At 34.2% G+C, this 22,573-nt stretch overlaps 1 protein-coding gene across 9 annotated transcripts in view; it reads right to left on the bottom strand.

Moving 5' to 3' along the window:
- TANC2 (tetratricopeptide repeat, ankyrin repeat and coiled-coil containing 2) overlaps positions 1-22,573 on the bottom strand; it is a 283,842-nt gene that overhangs the window by 195,117 nt on the left and 66,152 nt on the right. For all 9 annotated transcript variants that reach the window (XR_004421261.1, XM_033089675.1, XM_033089678.1 and 6 more), the window contains one exon: positions 7,425-7,496. Coding sequence is in view for 7 of the 9 variants with exons in the window: in XM_033089675.1 (XP_032945566.1) it covers positions 7,425-7,496 (72 nt within the window). In the remaining 2 variants the exon portion in view is untranslated. The remainder of the gene's footprint in view (positions 1-7,424; positions 7,497-22,573) is intronic.

Here is a 22,573-nt window from a genome sequence, read left to right as displayed (position 1 = left end):
TTCGACTCCTGCAGGGGATGGTGGGCTGCGCCCCCTGCAACTAGCAACAGCAACTGGACCTGGAGCTGAGCTGCACCCTCCACAACTAAGACTGAAAGGACAACAACTTGACTAGGAAAAAATTCCTGGAAGTACACACATTTCCCCAATAAAGCCCTGTTCCCCTTCCGCCCCCCCCCAAAAGAATCAGAAGATAGCATATTTGACATTTTAGTAATTACTATAGACATACCAGCATATACTAATCAAATAAAACTGGCTGTAAATAATGGGAGTCATGCAAAGCCAAACACTTTCCCAGTCTTCCAGAATGAGCTAGTCATGAGCATTATTATACGAATACACCTTGTATATCAGAACCTAATGCCTGCATAATGTGATCTTTGTAAAAGTACATCAAAATTGGGTTTCAACCATATTACATTGGCTCATGCACTTCTTTAATATCTAGAATCAAATAAATTCAATTTATGTATAGATGACCTCTAATGAAAAAAATCATTTGATGCAAAAAATGGAGCTAGTACAACAAAAAACAATTCTGATGAAGTAACCCATGATTCCCAAAATATAGAACCAGAATTCTTAGAATTGATGAGCTTCTGTCATCAGTTTGATGGCTAAATGCAAGACACTGGCAATGTGCTAGATGCAAAGATCCTACTTTTTTTTTCCACTTATTATTGGGGAATATTGGGGAGCAGTGTGTTTTTCCAGGACCCATCAGCTCCAAGTCATGTTGTTGTCTTCAATCTAGTTGTGGAGGGCGCAGCTCAGTTCCAAGTCAAGCCACTGTTTTCACTTTAGCTATGGAGGGCACAGCTCACACTGGCCCATGTGGGAATTGAACCAGCGACCTGGGTGTTATGCACTCTAACCAACTGAGCCAACTGGCCGCCCGCAAAGATCCTACTATTAATGAATCCCTAGATTACTATGAAAAATAGAAATCCAATAAGTAAGACCAAATATAGCAAATAATATCTCAATTATATACAATATGCTATATTGGAAAGCAGAAAATAACCATCCAACTTTAGAAGGTCATACTGGGGTTAAACCGGCACAATTTTACAGTCATATTTCAAGAGCCTCATTTCACAAATTCAATAGATAGTTAACAGCCTGACAAGTTACCTACATTCAAGAAATTTCTCACACTGCTTTACTTTTTCTATGATATAAGTAATATAAGTGAATATTGGATCAATATGTGGCCAGGGCACAGCCATATACCTTCTCAAGCACACTAAGTGCTAGACATATGCTCATTCTTCCATTCAGTAAATACTGCCAAATTTTTATATACAAGTGTTCTAGGGCTACAGTGGTGAACAAGATACAATCTCTGCTCAAATGAAACCTATTTTCTAGTAGCTGAGACAACAATAAACAAGTAAATAAATAACTGATTTCAGGCAGTGATAAATACTGTGAAGGTTAAGGCTGGGTATTTAGGTAGGATGGTCTTTGACCTAAGCAGAAATCTATAGCCCTTTCTTCAGAAAGACAAAGTGTAGAGGCCTTGCAAAGAAAACACTCTTAATATGTTAAAGCAAAAGGGCCAGCATAGATGAAACAGAATAAATAATGGAGCAGTTGGGAGGACGTGGAGTTAGAGTATTAGGAAAAGAAAAACTCAGGCAGGATCATGTAAGAAATGATAAATACTTTGGAGTTTATTCTGAATGTGATAGGAAGCCACTGGAGAAATATTTTTCAAGTTTGGGGAAATACATGATTTGTTTTGATAAGAGCACTATAGCTATCAAATGGACAATAGACTATGTGTTGTCAAGAATGGAAATAATAAGTTAGGACACTATTACAGTAGTAAAGAAAAAATGATGGTAGTTCAGACTAAAATAACAACATAGGTGGTGTAGAAATAACAGCAAATGTATTTTTAAAAGAACAAATTCTTAAAGCATTATAAAACAAAACAAAAAAAACATAATTGAGGAGATATGTTAAGAAATCCATGGGAGACAGAGACTAGATGTAAGTGGACTGAGGAAATTATAGCCCAGAGCATGTGTAGGAGGATAACTGTGAAAGATGAGAGTGTTTCCAGGTCTGTTTTAAGCACAGAAACAAGAGATACAAGGAGAAAGAAGTGCCAAGGGGCAGTAATCTAAATGAGTGGGGTGGGATCTCATTCAGTACAAGTAGTCTGGCCGTCTCCCATCTCCTACATTTGACAAGCAGAAGACAAAAGAGGTCTCTGCCCCTAAACTAGAGCAGTGAGTGTGGGTTATGTTTGAATCAGAATTCATTGTACCTGAGTGATAGATCAGAGGCTGATCTAGCTAGTTAACAAACAGGAGAGAGCACTCATGTTCAAAGGATAAGACAACTCACCAGACATCTTACCTTACATGTCTGCTTTTACTATTGGAGAAGAGACATTAAATAGAAACTGTGTCCACAATCAGGTAGGGCAGTTTATCAGACATTATGCACCTATATAGTCGTATCAATTGTTTAAACTTAGTGTTTGTTCTGAACAGACTGGTGTCTGTTCTGGTTGGTTGATATTTATGGCATACTAATTATTAAATATTTTGAATATCATCTCTCCAGACAGGAAAATACAAAATATAATGAAATGAAAGGGTTCTGGTTCTGGGTTAAGATGGAGTAAGCACACTCCACCTTAAATGATGTAACTAAAGTCCCTGAATGTAACTGAAAACCCTAGAAACAATATGGAGCAACAATCTGAGGACTCTGAAAAGTAAATAACAGCAGGCAAATTGTGGAAGGAAACCAGAACTCGAAGGACAACCAATTTAGTGGTACATTTCCTGTTGTTTTTTATTTCCCCAAACTCCCAGCCTGAACTCAAAGGAAATCCAAATCATGGAACTGCACACCGGGACAAACAGGAAGACATACACGTAAGACAATCTTTTCTTTCTGGTTAGAGTATGAATGGGATGGGGGAGGGAGATTCCATACGGGATTGAGAGAACGGGGGAAATCTCCTGGCTTTTTTCTCTTTTTACCTTTCTCTTCCAGCTCTGCCCCCAGGTAAGCCTATTTCACTACTAGCAGCTATAGCTGAAGGGATATATAAATTTCTGAGGAAAGGGAAATCCTTTCTGGACTAGAGGGCCAGTGGTGTGAGGAATGTGACAGAACTGCAAGGAAAAATAGATAAATCCACACTTACAATCTGAGATTTCAATATTTCTCTAATAATTCACAGAACGAGCAGACAGAAAATCGGCAAGAATACAGAAGACTTCAACACTATCAATGAACTGACCAGTTTGACATTTATAGAACCTTCCACCCCCAAACAACATAACATACATTCCTTTAAAGTGCACACAGAACACTTAAGATAGATCGTTTGGTGGACCATAAAACAGATATCAATAACAAGTGATTCAACTCATAGAAAGAGCACTCTTTGACCACAATAAAATTAAATGAAAAATCAATATGACAAAGATATTTGGAAAATTCTCAAATGCTTGGAAACTACATCAACATCTGAATAACACACGGATTAAAGAAGAAATCAAAAGGGAAATTAGACAGTATTTTGAACTAAATGAAAACACTATTCATCGAAGTATATAAAAATGCAGCTAAAGCAGTCCATAAAGGGAAATTTATAGCACGAAAATTCCTATATTAGAAAAGAAAGGATTAAATATATGGTGATGGAGAGAGAACTGACTCTGGGTGGTGAACACACGTGATATACAGATGATGTGTTACAGAATTGTACACCTGAAACCTATGTAACTTTACTAACAATTGTCACCCCAATAAACTTTAATTTAAAAACAAATAAATAAATAAATAGGAAAAAAAAAGAAAAGAAAGTCCCAGTGTCAATGACCTCAGCTTCTACATCAAGAAACCAGAAAAAGATCAAATTAAATTCAAAGCAGGCAGAAGAAATAATAAAGAACAAAGCAGAAATCAATGAAATAGAAAATAGGAAAGCAATGCAGAAAATGAATGAAAACTCATTCATGAATGAATGAAACTGATTCTTTGAGATCAATAAAATTGATATATCTCTATCTAGAATGATCAGAACAAGAAAGATTACAGATTACAATATCAATAATGAGAGAAGTGACTCCACTACAGATTCTACAGATTTAAAAAGATTACTCAAGAGGAAATAGATAATTCAAATAGTCCTACATTTATTAAAGAAATTTAATCTGTATTTTAAAACTTTGCCACAAAGAAAATTGCAGGCCCAGATGGCTTCCTTGAGAAATTCTATCAAACATTTAAGGATGAAATAATAGTAATTCTACGCAAAACATTCCAGGAAATTGAAGAGGAGGAAATACTTCTGAACTTTCAACTAATTTACAAGGCCAGCATTACCCTGACACCAAAATCAGACAAAGACATTATAGGACAAGAAAAACTAAAAGTCAATATCCCACATGAACATAGATGCAAAAATAATTGTCTTAGGAAACCAAATCTATCAACTGTACAAAACCAGGCCACACAGGCCAGATTTGCTCATCCTGCTTTAGAGGACTGCTTCCAAACCATAACAGTCCAAATCAAATAATGAAAATATTGCATCAAACTGGAGTAAACTGGTTAAGGTTTACTATTAGAGGTGACTGGCACGGACATCAGCTACCCACATCCTGCCCCAAGGACTGAGGACTTACTCTATCTAACATCTCCTTTCCTACACATTGTTTTCCCTTGAGTTTAGATTTTCTTTCACTTATTATTTTATTTATTTATCACCAATTCAAACGTCAGTGAGCCTTTCATCTAAAACTTCTCCAAAGATAATTAAATGCATCAGGTTTCTATCAATATCATTTCCTGAGGACAGCTCTTCTAGAGGCTTCTAACCTACTCCAATTTGGTCTGGTCGTCCTCTGTCCCTGTCTTTTCATTGTCATCCTGAAGATTTCTTCACCTTTCTCCTTTGTTAAATTTCCTATTTCCTATAACCAATTTATTTATTTTAATTTGGCTGACTTTCTCATTTTGATGGATCACATCCTCCCACAGATTTCTTAGAAAAAGAGTACAAGGCAGGCTAAAAAACCTTAACATATCTTGAAACATCTTAATTTTATATCTGATTAATAGTTTCAATGCATAAGAAATACCAAGGCTCAAATTATTTCCTTTAGAATTTTGAAAGGAAAGCTCCATTTTTCATTCAGTTTCTAATGCTACCACTGAGAAATCCAAAGCCAATTGATTCCTGTTACATTTGTATATAACAAATTTTTTTTCCTCTCTGGAAGCATGACAGGTCTTCTGTTTGGCCCAGTGATTTGAAATTTCATTACCATGTATCTGAGTTTGTATTTATATTTGTCCACTGTGCCGAGCACTCAGTAAGCCATTTAACCAGAAACCTCATGTTCTTTTGTTCAAGAAAATTATTTCTCTCTTATCTATCTATCTATCTATCTATCTATCTATCTATCTATCTATCTATCTATCGACTTAATTCTCCAAATTAAAACTAATTTTTTTTAATTTTTCAATTACAGTTGACATTCAGTATTATTTTATAATAATTTCAGGTGTACAAAGTAGTAGTCAGATACTTATATAATTTATGAAATGATCCCCCCAATTAAACTGGTACCCACCTGGCACTACACATAGTTATTACAATATTATTGGCTATATTCCCTATGCAGTACTTCACATCCCCTTGACTATAAGAATATTCTCTTGAACCATTTAGTTGATGATTTCTTTCCCATTTTATCTGTTCTTTCTTTTGGGAACAACTATTATTTAAATATTGAAATTCCTGGACTGATCCTGTAAGTTTCTTAACACTCCTCACTCTTTTCTATAATCTTTGCCTTTCTGCTCAACTTTTTTCAGAGGTTTCTTCAATATTAATTTTCTAATATGTCTACATAGCATTTTATCTCTGCTATCAGAATTTTAATGACTAAAACCTCTTTTAAAATCAAGAGTATTATTTTACAGTACCTCCTTGTTTCATGGCTGTATTATTTTCTCTTATTTCCCTGAGGATGTTAATAATGGTTCTATTATTTTCCTCTGCAAAATTTCTGTTCTCTCCAAGTTGCTTTATTCTGTTTAATTTAATGTCTATCTTTCATTATATTACAAGGTTTCTTTAAAGATCTAGTAATCTTTGATTAGCTGCTCATATTGAAGAAAAGAGGGCTAAGAAGTTGATTGGAAGCTTTGATACATGGAATGATTTAGCTGGGCTGTTTATTTACGGAATCTCTGAGGACTACATTTGTATGCGTTTCTTTTTAGTCAGTTTCCTCTGCATGATTAAGTACTAGTATAAGTTAAGATTTCCAAATCAAGCTGCATAAATTATTCCTCTTTTTATTCTGCAACAAGCAATTTTATAAAAATAGTACAACTCTAAAACTTGGGAAGAGCAAAGTTGGAGAAAAAAGGGAACAGGTTTATGGAATAAATCAAACAGGAGCTTTTACAAGATTAAAACAATGCATATTTGTAAATCCAACTTTTTTTTTATTTTTAAGTAAAGATTCTCTAAAAATGTAACTCAGTAATGACTGCCTGAAATTTTGTAATATATTCATTAGTTTGGGTTCTCAATTCTCATTCTCTTACATTTTTTTCAACAAAATTTTTTTCTAGAATAAAATTTTTTTCTACTATATATTAGGTATTTATTCTTGGCACTGAAAATATAGCAATGAACAAATCAGACAAAAATCTCTGCAATCATGGAACATTCACACTAGTTTTGAAAGAAAAAATAAAAGAAATACAAAGGCGGTAAGTTACTATGAAGAAAAAGGAAAGTGGAGGTGCTAGTCATGCAATTTTAAATAAGTTATAATAGCTAGGGAAGGCTTTACCTGAAGATTTCACTGATATAGAATATTTTTACCTAGTTTGGAATTGTCACTTCAAAAAATCAGTTAAAAACCAATGATAATAAATTTTAAACAGAAAGGAAAATAAGTAAGAAGATCCTAATTTAAGGCAGCAATTATACACAAAAACCATTTCTTCTGAGAGCTGAAACACAAATAGTGCCTTGATGAAATTTTTAAAAGCCAGTGTGATGATACTCCAACAAATGTTACTGCTAAAAATTCACTTTTGGTTCTATTCCAAAAGTGGTATCCAGACATATACCTCAATGCTCCAAAATTATTTAAAACCTCAGTATCATTTAAAAAATGATATGAGATTATTTTTCATTTTCTTTTATCATAAATCACTTTTAGACTGTAATATTTAAGCCCTAAAGTATGTAAACTAGACCCAGCAAAAACCCTAGTCCTCAGATTAAGTACTAGGAAAGTACTAGTTAAAGTTAGTACTAGTACTAGTCCTCAAATTAAATACTAGCAAAGTACTTACATCTTTTAAGTACTAGGATGTCTGTTTTTCAAAATTTCATAATAAATTTAATGAAAATTTACCTTGCCCAGAGCGGCTTTGGCGAGAGTCTACACTTGACTGTCTTCGATCCGGTGGTTCCTCGCTCCCTCCATCTGTGTAAAATTAGAAAGAGCATAAGCAAAAAGATCATGAAATTAATGTAATATCTTCTCTGCTTCCACCTATATCTTAAAACTGCTACCTCTATCATTTGTTTTCATTTCTTGTAATTTCAATCATTAAAATATTTGAGGATTTTTCCTATATAAAGCAAAGGTTCTTACCCTTACTTTTGTGGGGATGATTTACTTTCCCTACATAAACTCTAGGGAAAGTAAAGGTGTTTTTTCCGTACCCCTATACATAGTATGTACTCTACTTTGCAATAATGAAGCAATGTTATCAACTTTGAAGTTCATTCACAGAATTCCAATTTAGAAGCCTTGATTTAAAGCAATGTCTAAATTAGTTAATGTTGCTTATTTGTCTAAAATACATTAAATAACCCCTTGGGCTATATGTTTTACTATAATAAAAATGACATTTACATATTTTATGAGCAATAAGAAAATTATATAATATGTGAAAGAGCAATATAAAATCAGAATCAGAAAAACTCAGAAATGAGACAGAAACCAAGAAAGAATAAGAAAACAAAAATCATTTCAGTAACAAAGACTAAACTATAAGAAACACGAGAGCAAATAAACATAACAAAAGATCTTAAAAGAAATAGAAGGTAAAAGGATGAAAATCTTTAAGAAATTTTTTAAAAAGAAGATTAAAAAGGATTTGCAAGAAGGTAACAAGTATCAGAGACAGGTAAAAAAGATCCAGCATAAGGATAAAAATAGGAGTCCCTAAAGAAGAAAACCCAAATTAGAGAACAGAATACTAAAAACTATAATTTAAAAAAGCTTTCCAGAAAAAACAGTGTGCATGTATGTGTAATATGTATAGTTATATGTCAGTGTAAATACATGTATACATACTCACCCACATATACAACTGTATATATGTAGATATAGCTATAAATACATAGATATTTGAAACACAGATATTTGATACATAGATACAGATACATACATATTATAAGAGCACCATGTGTATTTCAGATAATTAACTTAGATCAATGTACCAAGGCATTTTCTACTAAAATTACTATACTTTAAAGAAAGAGAAAAAATAATCCCTTCCTAACTCTAATACAGAACTAACTTTAGGCAACCAAAGTGACTAGAGAAACATCAAAATAAGGACTAGTGATGAGCATTAAATATACTATACAATTGTTTGTAAAATTAAGACTCCAAATGGGTTTTTTTTTAATGGAAAGATTATAGTATGTAATGGCTATAAATTCTGACAATGTAATAGATACAGTACAACCATAAACAAATGAGAGACGAAACGGAGAAAGCATAAATGAACGAAAAAAATTAACTGATTTCAGTAATCAAAATTGGTAGCGGTAATGTTTATAAACAGGGATAAAGCAAATGAGTAATGGTATATTCTAATGCTATCATCTCCTCGAGAACCAGAATTCTCAGAGTAGAAGAAAGGAACTACAGACATAATAACAGAAGTTAAATAAAAACTCTGTAGCACGGACTCCATATTGGAAACATCAGTAGAATCCTGTAAGTCACAGGTATGTTCTAGCTCTGTCCACTGAAAATGCCCAGACACAGTGCCTCACCGAGTTGCCATGACCGTCCCTCGAGCCCAAACTGTGATTCTGAAATACTATTCTCCATTAAAATAAACCAAGATTTCTTAGAGAGCTAGCTGGTTTAGCAAAGGAAATGTACTAGATAAACCTAGAACACACTGACATACTAACAGTAAGGAAGCTATCAAAGATAATGTACAACTAGGCTCTCATCAAAAAGACTCAGTGAACAAGCTCTCACTGCCATGAGATCATAACACCACCACCACACTAACTGGTTACCTTCTGAGATTAACAGTGACCCAGGTCATTATCTTGAAAACTGGAGAAATAAAAGAATTAAGCAATTCATCCTACATTTCCTATATAAACTATACTAGTAGCCAAAGAGTACATAAAAGAGATCTTATAAAATTATTTCAGATAATAAATGAAAAACAAGACAGAAAACAAGAATAGCACCATTTCACAACTTGTAATGAATTAATAGCTCTACAGGCCCCAAGCATCAATGGCCAATAACATCAAACAAGAGTAAAAACCAGACATTATATGCCTCCTGAGGACAGGACCACAACAATTACAGTTTTGCCAAAGCAATCAAACTTCAGTCTGGTCAAACCTCTGAATCTAGCTGTCAGTTTTCAGGAAAAACAAAGAGCAGACAAAAATGTTGAATTGTTCCTGAGAGCACAATCAACAAAATTCAAACTGGGAAATTCTGCAGGTCAAACAACACAGGTCTTTCAACAGATGAAGAAAAAAAAGAAAAAGTATTATGAAGTCCGAAATTATTATGAAATACAGATTTAATGAATAAATTTATTCATAAATAAATTTCTATTTATCAAAATAGAAAACAATACCAGAAATCTACAGCATCTTATATATCAGGTTATCAGGATGTGTAAATATCACCCTAGTCAATTTTCCATCCTAGTGATCACTTAATTTTTTTATGCAAGTATCCTCCTTTACATGGTAATCAATTACAGTGAGCAAAAGTCCTATTCAGGCATACTTTAAATTTTCATTTTTCTGATAAAATAACTCATATATGTACCAAATTCTCCTTTTTAACATCAAAACAAGCCCTTGGAGTATGTGAGAAGTAACACAAATTAAACAGACATCTCCCCTTACCAACACTGACGTCCTAAACAATAAAAGGAGAAAAATAAAAGCAAGCCTTAAAATAACATTAAATTTGTATGATCTTCGAAATGTCTGAGTATCAATAAACAAGCCACAGGAAAAATACAGGCAGGAAATGGCTTAAGATGCAGTTTTGAATCAGCAAGCCAATGACAATCAGAAATGCGTTGCAGTACATTTGAGCAATGCACTCCTCTAAGACTGAAACCTTAACTGTGTTTTACCCCAATGGAGACTAATCACAAGAGTTGAGATTAACTCTCAGGTAAAAGTAAACAGTTAAACTTATTTTAAAAATAATAAACTCACTATGGCCCCAAGATGGTGTAGAAAAAAATTTTCAACCTCTTTAAAAGTTTGTAGTACGCTTATGGAACTAATGAATCCCATTATCCAAAACAGTAAGACAGCAATGATGTACAGTACTTTACATGTTTTTGCTTTGCTTAACACACAAGTCCTTCAGGACAGATAAGACCTCCCACATATAATACTTATATCTATAGACAAAAGAGAAGACCTTCAGTCATCAAGCAAGTCAAGTTATTTGCATAATACTAATTACATCATCCCAGAGTGAAGAAGGTAGAACAGGGCTATCTATGTCTGTGAAGTTCAAATTTACTCACCAAACTTGAGTTAAAGACCTACTTCAAATGTATCGTGAACTTTACAGAGGAAAACCCACTGATGTTAACAGGTACAGGAATAAAAAAGACTTGACTGTCCAACTCAAGTGCTAGCTTTTCAAATCAGAGCTGAGGTTTCCTGGATTTGAGATAATCATCAGAGAACATTTGTTTTTCATCAGCATACTGAGTTAAATCCAGCAAATAATATAAAACAATATACCTTTAATACTGAGAAACACTGTTAATAGATTTCCTATTCCCATTATTTCAAAGGTGAAATTGTCACAGGAGAATTACCTCATAGAGTTTTCAACTCAGATGTATTAAAGCACTAAAACACTACTAGTAAAGAAATACCAACCATATAAAGAGTACTCAGTACATAAGTGATTTCCTATGAAGGAATTTAAGTTAGGGAAAGTTAATAATAAAGTGCCTAAACAATTCCAAGAAAAATGTTTTCTTTCCTGCAAGTAGGAGATATGTTAAATGATTATTCTCCTCAATCCAGGCTCAAACTATTATAGTTGAAAAATAAACAACTTAAGTGACCCTGAATTTGGCAGTTCCCGAGCCCATCTTTAGTGTTCTCAGCTAAATAATGAGCTAGAATAAATATTAGATTTCATGAGTTAAAAATTTTAAGTTGGTTGTCTTCAATCCTCCTGTAGAAACTTAAAATATATGACCCTAATAGGAGAGGTGGGAGGTATTAAAACTGCATGGAATACAGTACACACAGATTAAAGTTTTACTATTCAAGTATGAGTTCTGGTCTTTTTTACTATTCAGGTACAAATAGTATACATTTAATGAAGCATATACAAGAACTGTATACACTTATTGCCAACAAGGGCAGACATCAACTGGAGGAATGAATGGAATTGAAAGAAAATGCAAAAAGAAGACCAGGAACATAAGCCAGATTTATTCATTACCCAAGGGCCATTTATGAAGAGGTACATACGTAAGATGTTCCCTGGCTACATACACACTCCGATAACCAGAAAAGATGAAAAGCAGCTCATCTGTTTGGGGTAGAAAAGAGAAAAGAAACCACAATTTGTTCAGTATCTAATCTCTGCTGGGTACAGTGTCAGTAAGGTCTTTACAACATTATCTCATTTTATACTAATAATAATTCTATGAAACAAGTAGTATGCCCAGTTTAAATGTAAGACTGAGATTCAAAGGAGTGACTTTCCCCAAATACACTGCTAGAAAGTAGCAACCCTAAAATTAAAATTTTCTGGTTTCAAAAATCTCCATGCTTTTCAAGACTCCACTGCTCCCTATTGTAACAAAAAAATCATTAAGGTGGTAGGGGTGGGGAGAGGGGCAGGTACCGAAAAGAGCTGAAGCAGACACAGACCAATTAAGACGCTATCGTGACAATCCAGAAGAAGGATGAACACTCTAAGTGAGTAGTGGAGGTGGTCTGATTCTACATGTATTCTGAAGGTGCAATGGAGAGAATCTGCTACCAAGAGAGAAAGATAAAGAAGGTAGCCAAGGATAATTCCAATATTTTGGGCCCAAATAATGCATCTGCAATTTACTGGGATAGGAAAGGCTATGGGAGAAGAGGTTTGAGGATGAGAAGAATATTTGGAGCTCAGTTTTGGACATACTAAGTGTGGATGCCTATTAGACAAATAAGCAGAGATGGACATACATATGTCTTAAGTACATAAATTACAGTTAAACTGTATGACATCCCCAAGGAAGAGAGTATAAATAAGAGAGAGAAAGAGAGAGAGAGACAACAGAGGTCAGAGGACTAAGTGTTGGGGCTGAATCCAACATGTAGAGGCTGAGGGCATGAGGAGAAACCAGCAGACAATAAGAAGTAGTGGCTGGAGAATAGGAAAAAAACTAAGAGAGTACAGAAGTCAAGAAAAGAAAGGGTTTTATAGAATGAAAAAGATCAGATGTTGATAGGTCAAGTAATATGAAGACTGAGAATTCATCATTCAATTAAGTCAACGTAGATAAGTTAGCATGGCTCCTGTGGAACGAACGGTAGGGGTGAAACCTGACGGGATGAAAATCAAGAGACATTAGAAAGGGCATTTGAAAAGGGTCTTGTCTTTCCCTAGACATGGAAGACAACCCATGAGGACCCAGGATATTCTGGCTGCCATCTTGTAAACACAAGGGAAATAAACCACAGGATAAAGTTACCTGTGAAAATTAGGGTAGAGAGATGGAAGATACCAAGGTCCTTGTTCACACTGAATTACTAAAGAAGACTGCCTATCTCTGGACTACAGATACATAATACAATAAATCCTCTTCATCATATAAACCAAAGATCCATGAACTTGTCCAAAGGCCAAATCTGGCCTACCAACTATTTTTGGACAGCCGGTGAGCTAGAATGGTGTTTACATTTTTAAATGACTTAAAAGAAATTAAAAGAGCAATATTTTATGATACATAAAAATTATATGAAATTCAAATTTCAGTGTCCATAAATAAAGTTTTTAGCACACAGTCATAATCACTCCTTTACATACAGTCTATGGCTGCTTTTGCACTACAATGACAGAGTTCAGTAGTTGTGACTATAAGGGCTATAAAGCCTAAAATATTTACTATCTGGCCCTTTACAGAAAAAGTTTCTAACCCCTGATATAAGCAATTCTGAGTCAAATTTTCCGTTACTTGTAACCATAAAATCCTGAATAATGCATTCCCCTATACTAAGGCAGCACCAACCTACTTGACGATATTCAAAGAGGAAATGCATTACTGTAATGCAAAAAGGAATTGCAATTTATTCATACTGTTTTCTCTACCTAAAATGCAGTTACCTCACTTGACAATATAATGAAATTGTATCCAATGTACATAAACAGTGCTGGGAATTTAGCAGAGTTGAATTGGATACAATCTTTGAACTATTATTATTTATATGACCTTAGGAAAATGCAATTCTCTGAACCTGTTTCCTTATCTGTGAAGTTGACATAGTGATACCCTATGGAGTTAGGGTGGGAAACAAATGTAGCAATGTACATAAAACACAGCATGCCATGTGACACTAAGTAAACACTTATTAAATGATAACTGGAATCTTCATCTATCATCATCATCAACAATATCATTTCATCAAAAGATGACTTGAATGTCATTTCCTATCTTCTCTATAAAGACTTTCTGGATGCCAGCCAAAAAGAATTAATTGTTCCCTCCTCTGTGCTTCCATAGCACATTATACATATCTGTTTTACAGCACTGTCACACTGTATAATAGTTAATTATTTATATGACTATCTCTGGACTGTAAAATGTTCAAAGTATGCCTTTGAAAGCTTTTTCATCGAGTATTTTCAGTGTCAACCTGGAATCTGGAATGAAGTGGGCAGTCTTAAAAAAATTTTTCAAATTCATTTTGCCAAGGGCCAGCTATAAAATTAATGCGTTTATCAAATCAAATCAAGTTCAAGGAAAAAATAGGCAGTACTGATGTGATTTGAGACACAGTTTAAAAACTTCAGTGTTTTCCTTTTCTTATCCAAACTATTATTTAAGAAAAAGATGACCAGCATTAATCCGAAGTACTATGACCTTATCCTTCATATCAATCTAATGATCTTTGTCATTAAGAATTTTCATAGGTAAGCCCAGACCCACCTAACAGTGATTCAGTTCTTAAGAAAACTTTTACAATGTCTCTTCCTCTAGAGAAAGGAAGCATCCTTAACCAAATAAAATATGTTGATTAACATAATGCCATCAGTGTTATAGCTAATACTTTTCAAAAGTATACTACGGAGTATTTCAAAGCTTTCCAGAATATAAAAGTGGCAAGTGCACAGATTTTCATAGCTTGTATGCTCTAAATCTAAAAAAGAAAAATAACTTCCCTATGATGAGTTATTAATTTATATTTGCCCAAGACAGCCAAAAGTCCCAGAAGTCTTATCTGTAACTCAAGAAAAGTTCTGCTAAACAAAGAATGTTTTGATTCTCATGATACAGCTATGCATCAATAATGATGACTAATAACAGGGAAACAAGAGACAGACTTGCTAACTCGAAATGGAGCAATCAAAATAATATCAGTATTTTAAAAGTGAATGACTGTGCCTTCAAAGTACACAATGAATGTACAAAATGCCAAGCCTAACAGTGCCTTACATTAATAGACTGTTAAAAATAAATGTGTCTACAATTACATATTTGTGCTTGTTTTTTTTTTTAATAAACTTTTTATTTTAGAATTGTTTTAGAGTTACAGAAAAGTTGCTAAGATAGTACAGGGAGATGCCATAATCCCCAAACCTGGTTTCCCATCTTAGTCTAGTCATTTGTCAAAACTAATGAGTCAATATTGATACATTATTATTAACTGAAACCCACCCTTTATTTAGATTTCCTTAGTTTTTTTCTAATGTCTTTTTTTCATTCCACGATACCACATTACATTTAGCCATCATGTCTTTTGGGGGCTCTTTAAACTGTGAGTTTCTCAGATTTTGTTTTTGGTGACCTTGACAGTTTTAAGGAATACTGGTCAAGAATTTTGTGGAATGTCCCTCAGTAGGGGTTTGATCCTTTTCTTATGTTTAGACTGGGGTTATAGGTGTTGGGGAGGAAGATCACAGAGGCAAACTGCCATCCTCATCGTATCATTTCAAGATACTGTCAGTAGCATGAAACTAAATATGTATACATATATACATGTCCTACATAACTGCAAAGGAAAAGTGAAGGCTTTAACCTATAGTTAACTATTCTAAATTTACTCTTTTGCTCTAGCTTCTTAGACTGTGCCAATATTCATGAAAATAGCCATTACCTACTTGGTCCTTTACTATGTGTCAGGCACTACGCTAAATGTGTTACGAATTTATGTCATTCAGTCCTCAATAAAACCTTACGAAACAAATATTCTTTTTCTTCTCAATAGATCAAGAATCAGGAGTTGAGACTATGCAGACTTGGCCACAGTCTCAGAGTTAGTGAGGGCAGGATCTAGGATCTGAAACTAGGCGGGATTCTAACGCCTGTTCTCTTTCCCACCATTTCAAGGCACCTCCTTGCAAAAGAGAATATAGTTTATTTTCACATCTAGACACAAACATATCACAATATGTCAGAGAGCTCTAACAGTACGGTTGTAGGAGAACAAAAAAAGATGAAAAATTCCAAGGTGAATTGGAAATAATCTGATTTCAAACTTCTTCCCTTCAAACTGGGTACTCAGAATAGCTCATTCAAATTCTTAAGCTTAATTTAACAGTTTCCTCTATGTGTTTCTCTGGAATTTCTTAGTAAGCATAGATATCTCTACAGATAAGCAATTCCCAGATTCAAAGAATAATAGAGCTAGAGGAATTTTAGTTGTTTTGTTTGTCAATTTATATGTTTTTAACGTTCTATGAAGCTGGAAATTTGAAAAAAAGTCTACATAGCAACTTACAACAGTTAGAAATATAATTAAGTGTCAACATTAAATGTATATATACACACATACTTACTTTATTTTTGGTTTTCTTATCTGTTAAAACTGGATTCTGAGGAGAATACATAAGGCTGCACGTTACACGGATCTAGGAATCCAGGGATTTTTAAAAATCCTAATGCTGAAGCTATCCCCCAGATCAATTAAAAAAGAATCAATGCAAGTGACACAGAGGCATGAATATTTTTTTAAAACTCCCTGAATGATTACAATATGCAGCCAAAGTTTAGAAATGTTAGTAGAGATTAAACGGTGCTGCGATATGGTGATGAACCAGATCCATCTGAAATTCTGCACTGCTAATAGATGCTGTAGGTAAAAGATCCTCATGGCACAGAAGGATGTGATGTGTAAATTGAGGACAAAGGTTACACTCATAGATTCACTCTCTGATCTTTTTTCTTCTGTTTATTACTGATTGTGCTTTATTTTGGTGACTTGGGGGGTTAGTGAACTAAACTGAGATAACATTGTGTAATGGTGGAGAAGGGTTTACCCTACAGTTAACTATTCTAAATTTACTCCTTTGAGCTAGGCTTGAGAAGTTACACCACCAAGATGACCGATGCCATCTAGATGTAGTTTCCTATGATTCTGAAAACTCAAATAATCTCTGCCTCTTCTCATTAACCTGGATGTCAGGGAAGCCACGCCTCCTACAGTGTGAGAAGGGATGTTCAGGAACAGCACCAGGTGTTATTTGTACAGACAGACAGGAATAAAAGAACATGGCGCATTTAGGGAAATTTGAAGAGTTTGGTATGGATAGAGCACAGAAAGCATGGAGAAGAGGCAGGATATAAAGTAGAAAAGTTGGCAGAGGCATAATCACAAAAGGCACAATCAGTATTCATGATCAATTTGAACTTTATTTTGTGAGTGTGGGGAGTTGCGTGATCTGGCTAGTGTTCTCAAAAGATGAATTTGGCAGAGTTGGCACTGTGGGGTCATAGGCTATAAAAGCAGAGATCACTGCAATACGCCCAGAGGAACGGAAAGCCTGAATAAATGCACTAACACTAAAAATAAAGGAGCCTAGATTCATGTACTACTTGGGACACAGAACTACAAAGACTTGGTACCCATTTGAAAGAGTTGTTTCTAATCACTAGTACCAATTTTCTTTTCCCGTTCTTCCTCAAATCCACTCCCACCAGGCTTTCATCCACACCACTCCCGAAAATTCACACTTACCAAGTTCTCCTATAAAGTCCATTGCTAAATCCAATTGTCAGTTCTCAGTTTTCTTATTTTTTGACTTATCAGCAACATTTGATGCAGTTACTCATTCTCTTTTCCTTGAAGCTTTTCCTTCACTTAACTTTCAAGACACCATTTTCCTACTTCTGTGGCTTCTTCTTCTTAGTTTCCCTGGCTTGTTCCTTCTCATCTTTCCAATCTCTAAACGTTGTAGTGCCCTAGGGTTTATTTTTCTAATCCCTTTGCTATGTACGTCCCTTGGTTATCTCAAACAGATTCATGGTTTTATGTTTCACCTAAACACTGGTGGTTCCCAAATTTATCTCTCTAGTTGGACCTCGTCCATGAACTAACTCAATACTTATGGAGTTGTCTACCTTACATCTCTGCTTTGAATATCAAACAGGTATCTCAAAATTTAACATGTCCTAATATTCCTCCGTGAACTTGCTCTCATAATCTCCCTCATCTCTGTAAGACAGCAACTCCACGCTCTTAGTTGCTCAAGTCAAAACGCTTGGGGGTATCCTTAACCCTCTTTCTCTCACACTGCACATACAATCCGACAGTAAATCCTGTCAGCTGCACCTTTATAATACTATATACAAACTACTTCTCATCCTTCGTTACTTCCACCCTTGTCCAAGCCACCCACGTCTGTAACCTGGTTTCTCTGCTTCTGCCCCAGCCTGGCTTCAATCTATTCTCAACACAGCAATCAGAATGATTCTGTTAAAACACAAATCAGATCATGACAGTCCTCAAAACCCTTCCAAAATTTCCCATCTTAATAAGAGTAAAACGCAAAGTCCTTAGCTCAAGGCACTGTATGAACTGGCCCCCATTACTTCTCTGACTTCATCTACTCTCTTGACTCTGACTTCACTGAAGCATATCGTTTCCCCTTGTGCTTTAACCACTCCAAGAATGTACCCATATCAAGCTCTCTGCCTAGAACACTTTTCTATCAGATATCAGTATAGCTTGTTCCTCATCTTCTTCAGGTAGCTACCTAAATTTTTCCTCTATGATGCCTTCCCTCTCTACCCTTTCTAAAATTGTACCCCATCTTTACATATAGACACAGTGTTTTCTCCCTTCCCTGCTTCATTTTTCTCCTTAGTAGTTATCACCAACATATTGTACATTTTACTTATTTACCTTAATTTTGGCCATCTTCTCCACTAGAACGTAAGTTCCATGAGGCCAAAAAATTTTGTATTCACTGCTCTACTGTGCCTAGAACAGTATCTGATACATAGTAGGTGCTCAAAAAAAAAAAAGCTGTTGAATTAATTAATTTGCATGAGTGAACTGAAAGAAGGGAATTCTGAATGTCTTAGAATTACAGATTTGGGAATTTCACTGGACTGATTATAATGCCATTAACCAAGATAGAGAATAGAAAATGAAGGATTGGGAAGGAGAAAATAATATACCACTTTAACCAAGGATTCAATTTAAAATCTCATTTAATCTTAACCTCTGTTTAGCGTCTCATCAATTCTAGATCTAAAACTAGATGGAGGGAAACATAAACAGCCAGAAGTGAAATTACTTAATAACTTGATTTTTTCCTGAAAACCAAATAAGTTATTTTCAAATAGGAGTTCTGTAATTATTCTCAATTCTCAACCCAAACATTTATGTTTTAATTTTAAATGCATCATTATACTAGGGAGCTCTTTATTCATCTGTGTGAAAACTGGAAAGGTCCATCTATACAACAACTGCCTTTCTGAAATCTCTACTTGAAGTCTCAAATATACCTCAAACTTAAAACAACCAAACAAGAAATTCTAACTTTCCCCTCACCCCTTCAACCCTCATACTCTATCAGAGCTCCCCATCTTAATGAATTCATCACCAATTACTGATTTTCTTCCTAAGGTCTCTTCAATCTATCCACCTCTCGCCATCTCCAACCTATATCCATTGTCTTCTAAGTGTTTATCCACAAAGCAGCTGAGTAATTACTTAGGAATGCAAATCTAATAGCTTTCCCATTTGATGTTTAAAATGTTTAAATTGGGCGGCCTGTTAACTCAGTTGGTTAGAGCGCGTTGCTACTAACAGCAAGGTTGCCGGTTCAATCACCGCATGGGCCACTTTTAGCTGAGCCCTCCTTTAAAAAATAAGTAAATAAATACAAATAAAATGTTTAAATGATCTCCCTCTAGAATAGATAAAAATTCTTAACATGGTCTATAAGGTTCTATTTTTCCACCTCATTTCTAATTAGACCTCCCTTTGTTTTCCTAATATTGGCTTTCTTTCGGTTGCTGAGTTCTACCCTCAGAATGTCTAAACAGAAATCTGAAGTCCAAAAGTTCATATATGTGGGTAAGTTTCAAAAGTACTAGTAATAGAGAATTTTTTACGTCACATAGTTCACAATAAAATAAACCCTTATATTCATTCCTTTTACTCTCTGAGAAGACAGAACAAATTCTGTTGACAGACTAAAAATTAAATCTCCTTCTCCCCACTTCAGCCCCAAGAAAAGGCATGACATCTTTCTGCTGTGACTGATGAGTATGTTTAAATGTAACGACATTGAGAAACCTAAGTACTAAAAAGTCAAAAAAATCTTATTATCTAAATATGCCTTAAAAGTTTTCAAATGAATTATACTTTATGTATTCTATATGCCTAAATAATTTGTTGTTGTTACTGGTTTATATTTACATATGAACATATATAAATGTGTTTTTTAAAGTACTTAGCATGATAACATTCACTTATTAGCACCTAATATTTACTGTATTATTTGATTGTGATAATGACGGCAATGAAAATAAAAATTCAAGATCAAAATGTTGTAAGGAAAAAATGTTACTAAAGCTAACAACACGACCTTGGTATATGTAATATACAAAATTCAAAAACAATATTCCTTTCCTTAAACTAGTCATTAGTAAGATTCTTACTAGATTACTACCATTTTATATTTTTCTCCTAAGAAACTAGGAACTGTGAATACAACAATGACTAAGTGGTTGAATAATAGGAATCATTAAGACCAAGTAGAATATAGAAATCTTTAATCAAACAATAAGGAACGAACTGAACAAAGAACCCAGAAAACAGACTCTCATGTAAATAAAGAAACTTCGAATGTGAGAAAGTAGTATTATAAAACACCAGAGAAAGGAAAGGCTATTCAATAAAAAATAAGGAAAATTGTCTTTCTTCATATCGGAAAAAAATAATTAGATCCCCTTCTCATACCATAATCCCATTACCAAAAAATTAAGGGGAAAAAGAAAAATCAAAATATACTAAAAAGCTGAAAGTAAAAAATGAAACTTTAACCACTTTAAGAAAATATGTAATGTACTTGCAATCTCTAAGGAAGTATTTGTGAAACATATGAGGAAAAAAGATGAATAAATATGAATAAATTAAAATTTTAAACTTCTATTCAATAGGAGTTTATAGAGTTTTAGTCTGACAACCAAAAGCAAAGTTTTAAGGCAGGACAGAGACTGAAAGAAGATATCTGCAATAAATGTCACAGACTAAGGATCAATCTAGAACAGGATCTACTAACTTCTATAAGGAGAATAAATATTTTAGGCTCTGTACACCAGGTGTTCTCTGTTGTAACACTCAACTCTGCCACTGTAGTGCAAAAGCAGCCACAGACAATATGTAAATAAATGAGTGTGACAGTGTTCCAATAAAACTTTATTTATGGACAATGAAATTTGAATTTCACGTAATTTTCACATGCTGTAAAATTTCATTCTTCTTTAAATCTTTTTTCTGAATCACTTAAATAAAAGTAAATACTATCCTTAGCTCATAGGCCACACAAAAGGGAGGGATTTGACCTGGGCTGCAGTTTGCTGAACCCTGTCTAGAACCTGTAAAAGATATCCATAAATCAATAAGAAAGAGATAAATAATCCAAGAGAAACAATGCAAAAATGATATGAGGAGACTAGTAACAAAAGAGGAACTCTGAAAGGCCAATAAACACATGAAAGGATATTCAGCCTCACTAGAAATTAGAGAAACAAATTAAATCAGTAGAATATTACCTTTCACCTACTAGATTGGGGAAAATGAAGAAGTCTGACCATATGAATGTGACAAGGATATGGAAAGACAAGAACTCTCAACACTTCTAAGAAGTATGTAAACTGGTACAGTGTAAACTGATTAGAGTTTTATCTAGTAAAAATGAAAATGCAAATAACCTACATCCTGGCAATTGCACTTCTAAATACAGCCTCTAGAAAAACTCTTATTCTTATATGTGTGTAAGGATATTCAATGCAGCATTATTTGTAATAAAACAAACATTGAAATAAACTCAAATTTCTATTAGGAGAGAAGTGGATAGAAGAAATGTGCTCATAAAATTGAACACTGTACAATATATAAAAGAAATAAACCAAGTCCATATACACCAAGAGCAAAATAAGCAAGATGAAGAATGATACAGAGATAATGATATCACTTAGTAAATTTTAAACACACACACAGTACTAAACTAAAAATTGTTCATGGATACCTTTATATTGTGATTTTTCAATCTGATAAAATTGAAAAAAGATTCAAACATCAATTTTTTTTTTTTTTTACCAAATTCTAAAATTTGTGAGTCTGTGTACTATCTATGTCTGTATGCATCTGTATTAGGACAGATAATTATAGCAATGAGAACTAGTGAAAAGACATGCCATATTTTATTCTGAAAGTTATGGGGATTTACATTTATGAAAATTCATTCTTACAGTAAAATACAGATTGGACTAATGAGTACTGAGACTGAAGACATAGTCATTTAAATGACAAAAGAGGAAATCCTAAAATAAGGAAGCGAGAATGGAAGAGGAAAAGAGAAGAGAACGTTGAGAAATATTCAGGTTTTAATCAACTGGACTTGATGACTGATTAGATGCTAGCAGCCATTTTGGGGAGCATAGAAAGCTCCATGTGTTTTCCAACTGCTTCCTGAATACACTTGCTGTGGGCTTTTAAATAGCTCTTAGAACTGACATCTACACCATAATGGATCATTAGTTATTGCTAAGTGATAGACAA

Source organism: Rhinolophus ferrumequinum, chromosome 21, assembly GCF_004115265.2.
Source record: "Rhinolophus ferrumequinum isolate MPI-CBG mRhiFer1 chromosome 21, mRhiFer1_v1.p, whole genome shotgun sequence".
Lineage (NCBI taxonomy): Eukaryota > Metazoa > Chordata > Mammalia > Chiroptera > Rhinolophidae > Rhinolophus > Rhinolophus ferrumequinum.
Note: the sequence above shows the minus strand (reverse complement) of the source record. Positions and strands in the feature narration are given on the sequence as shown.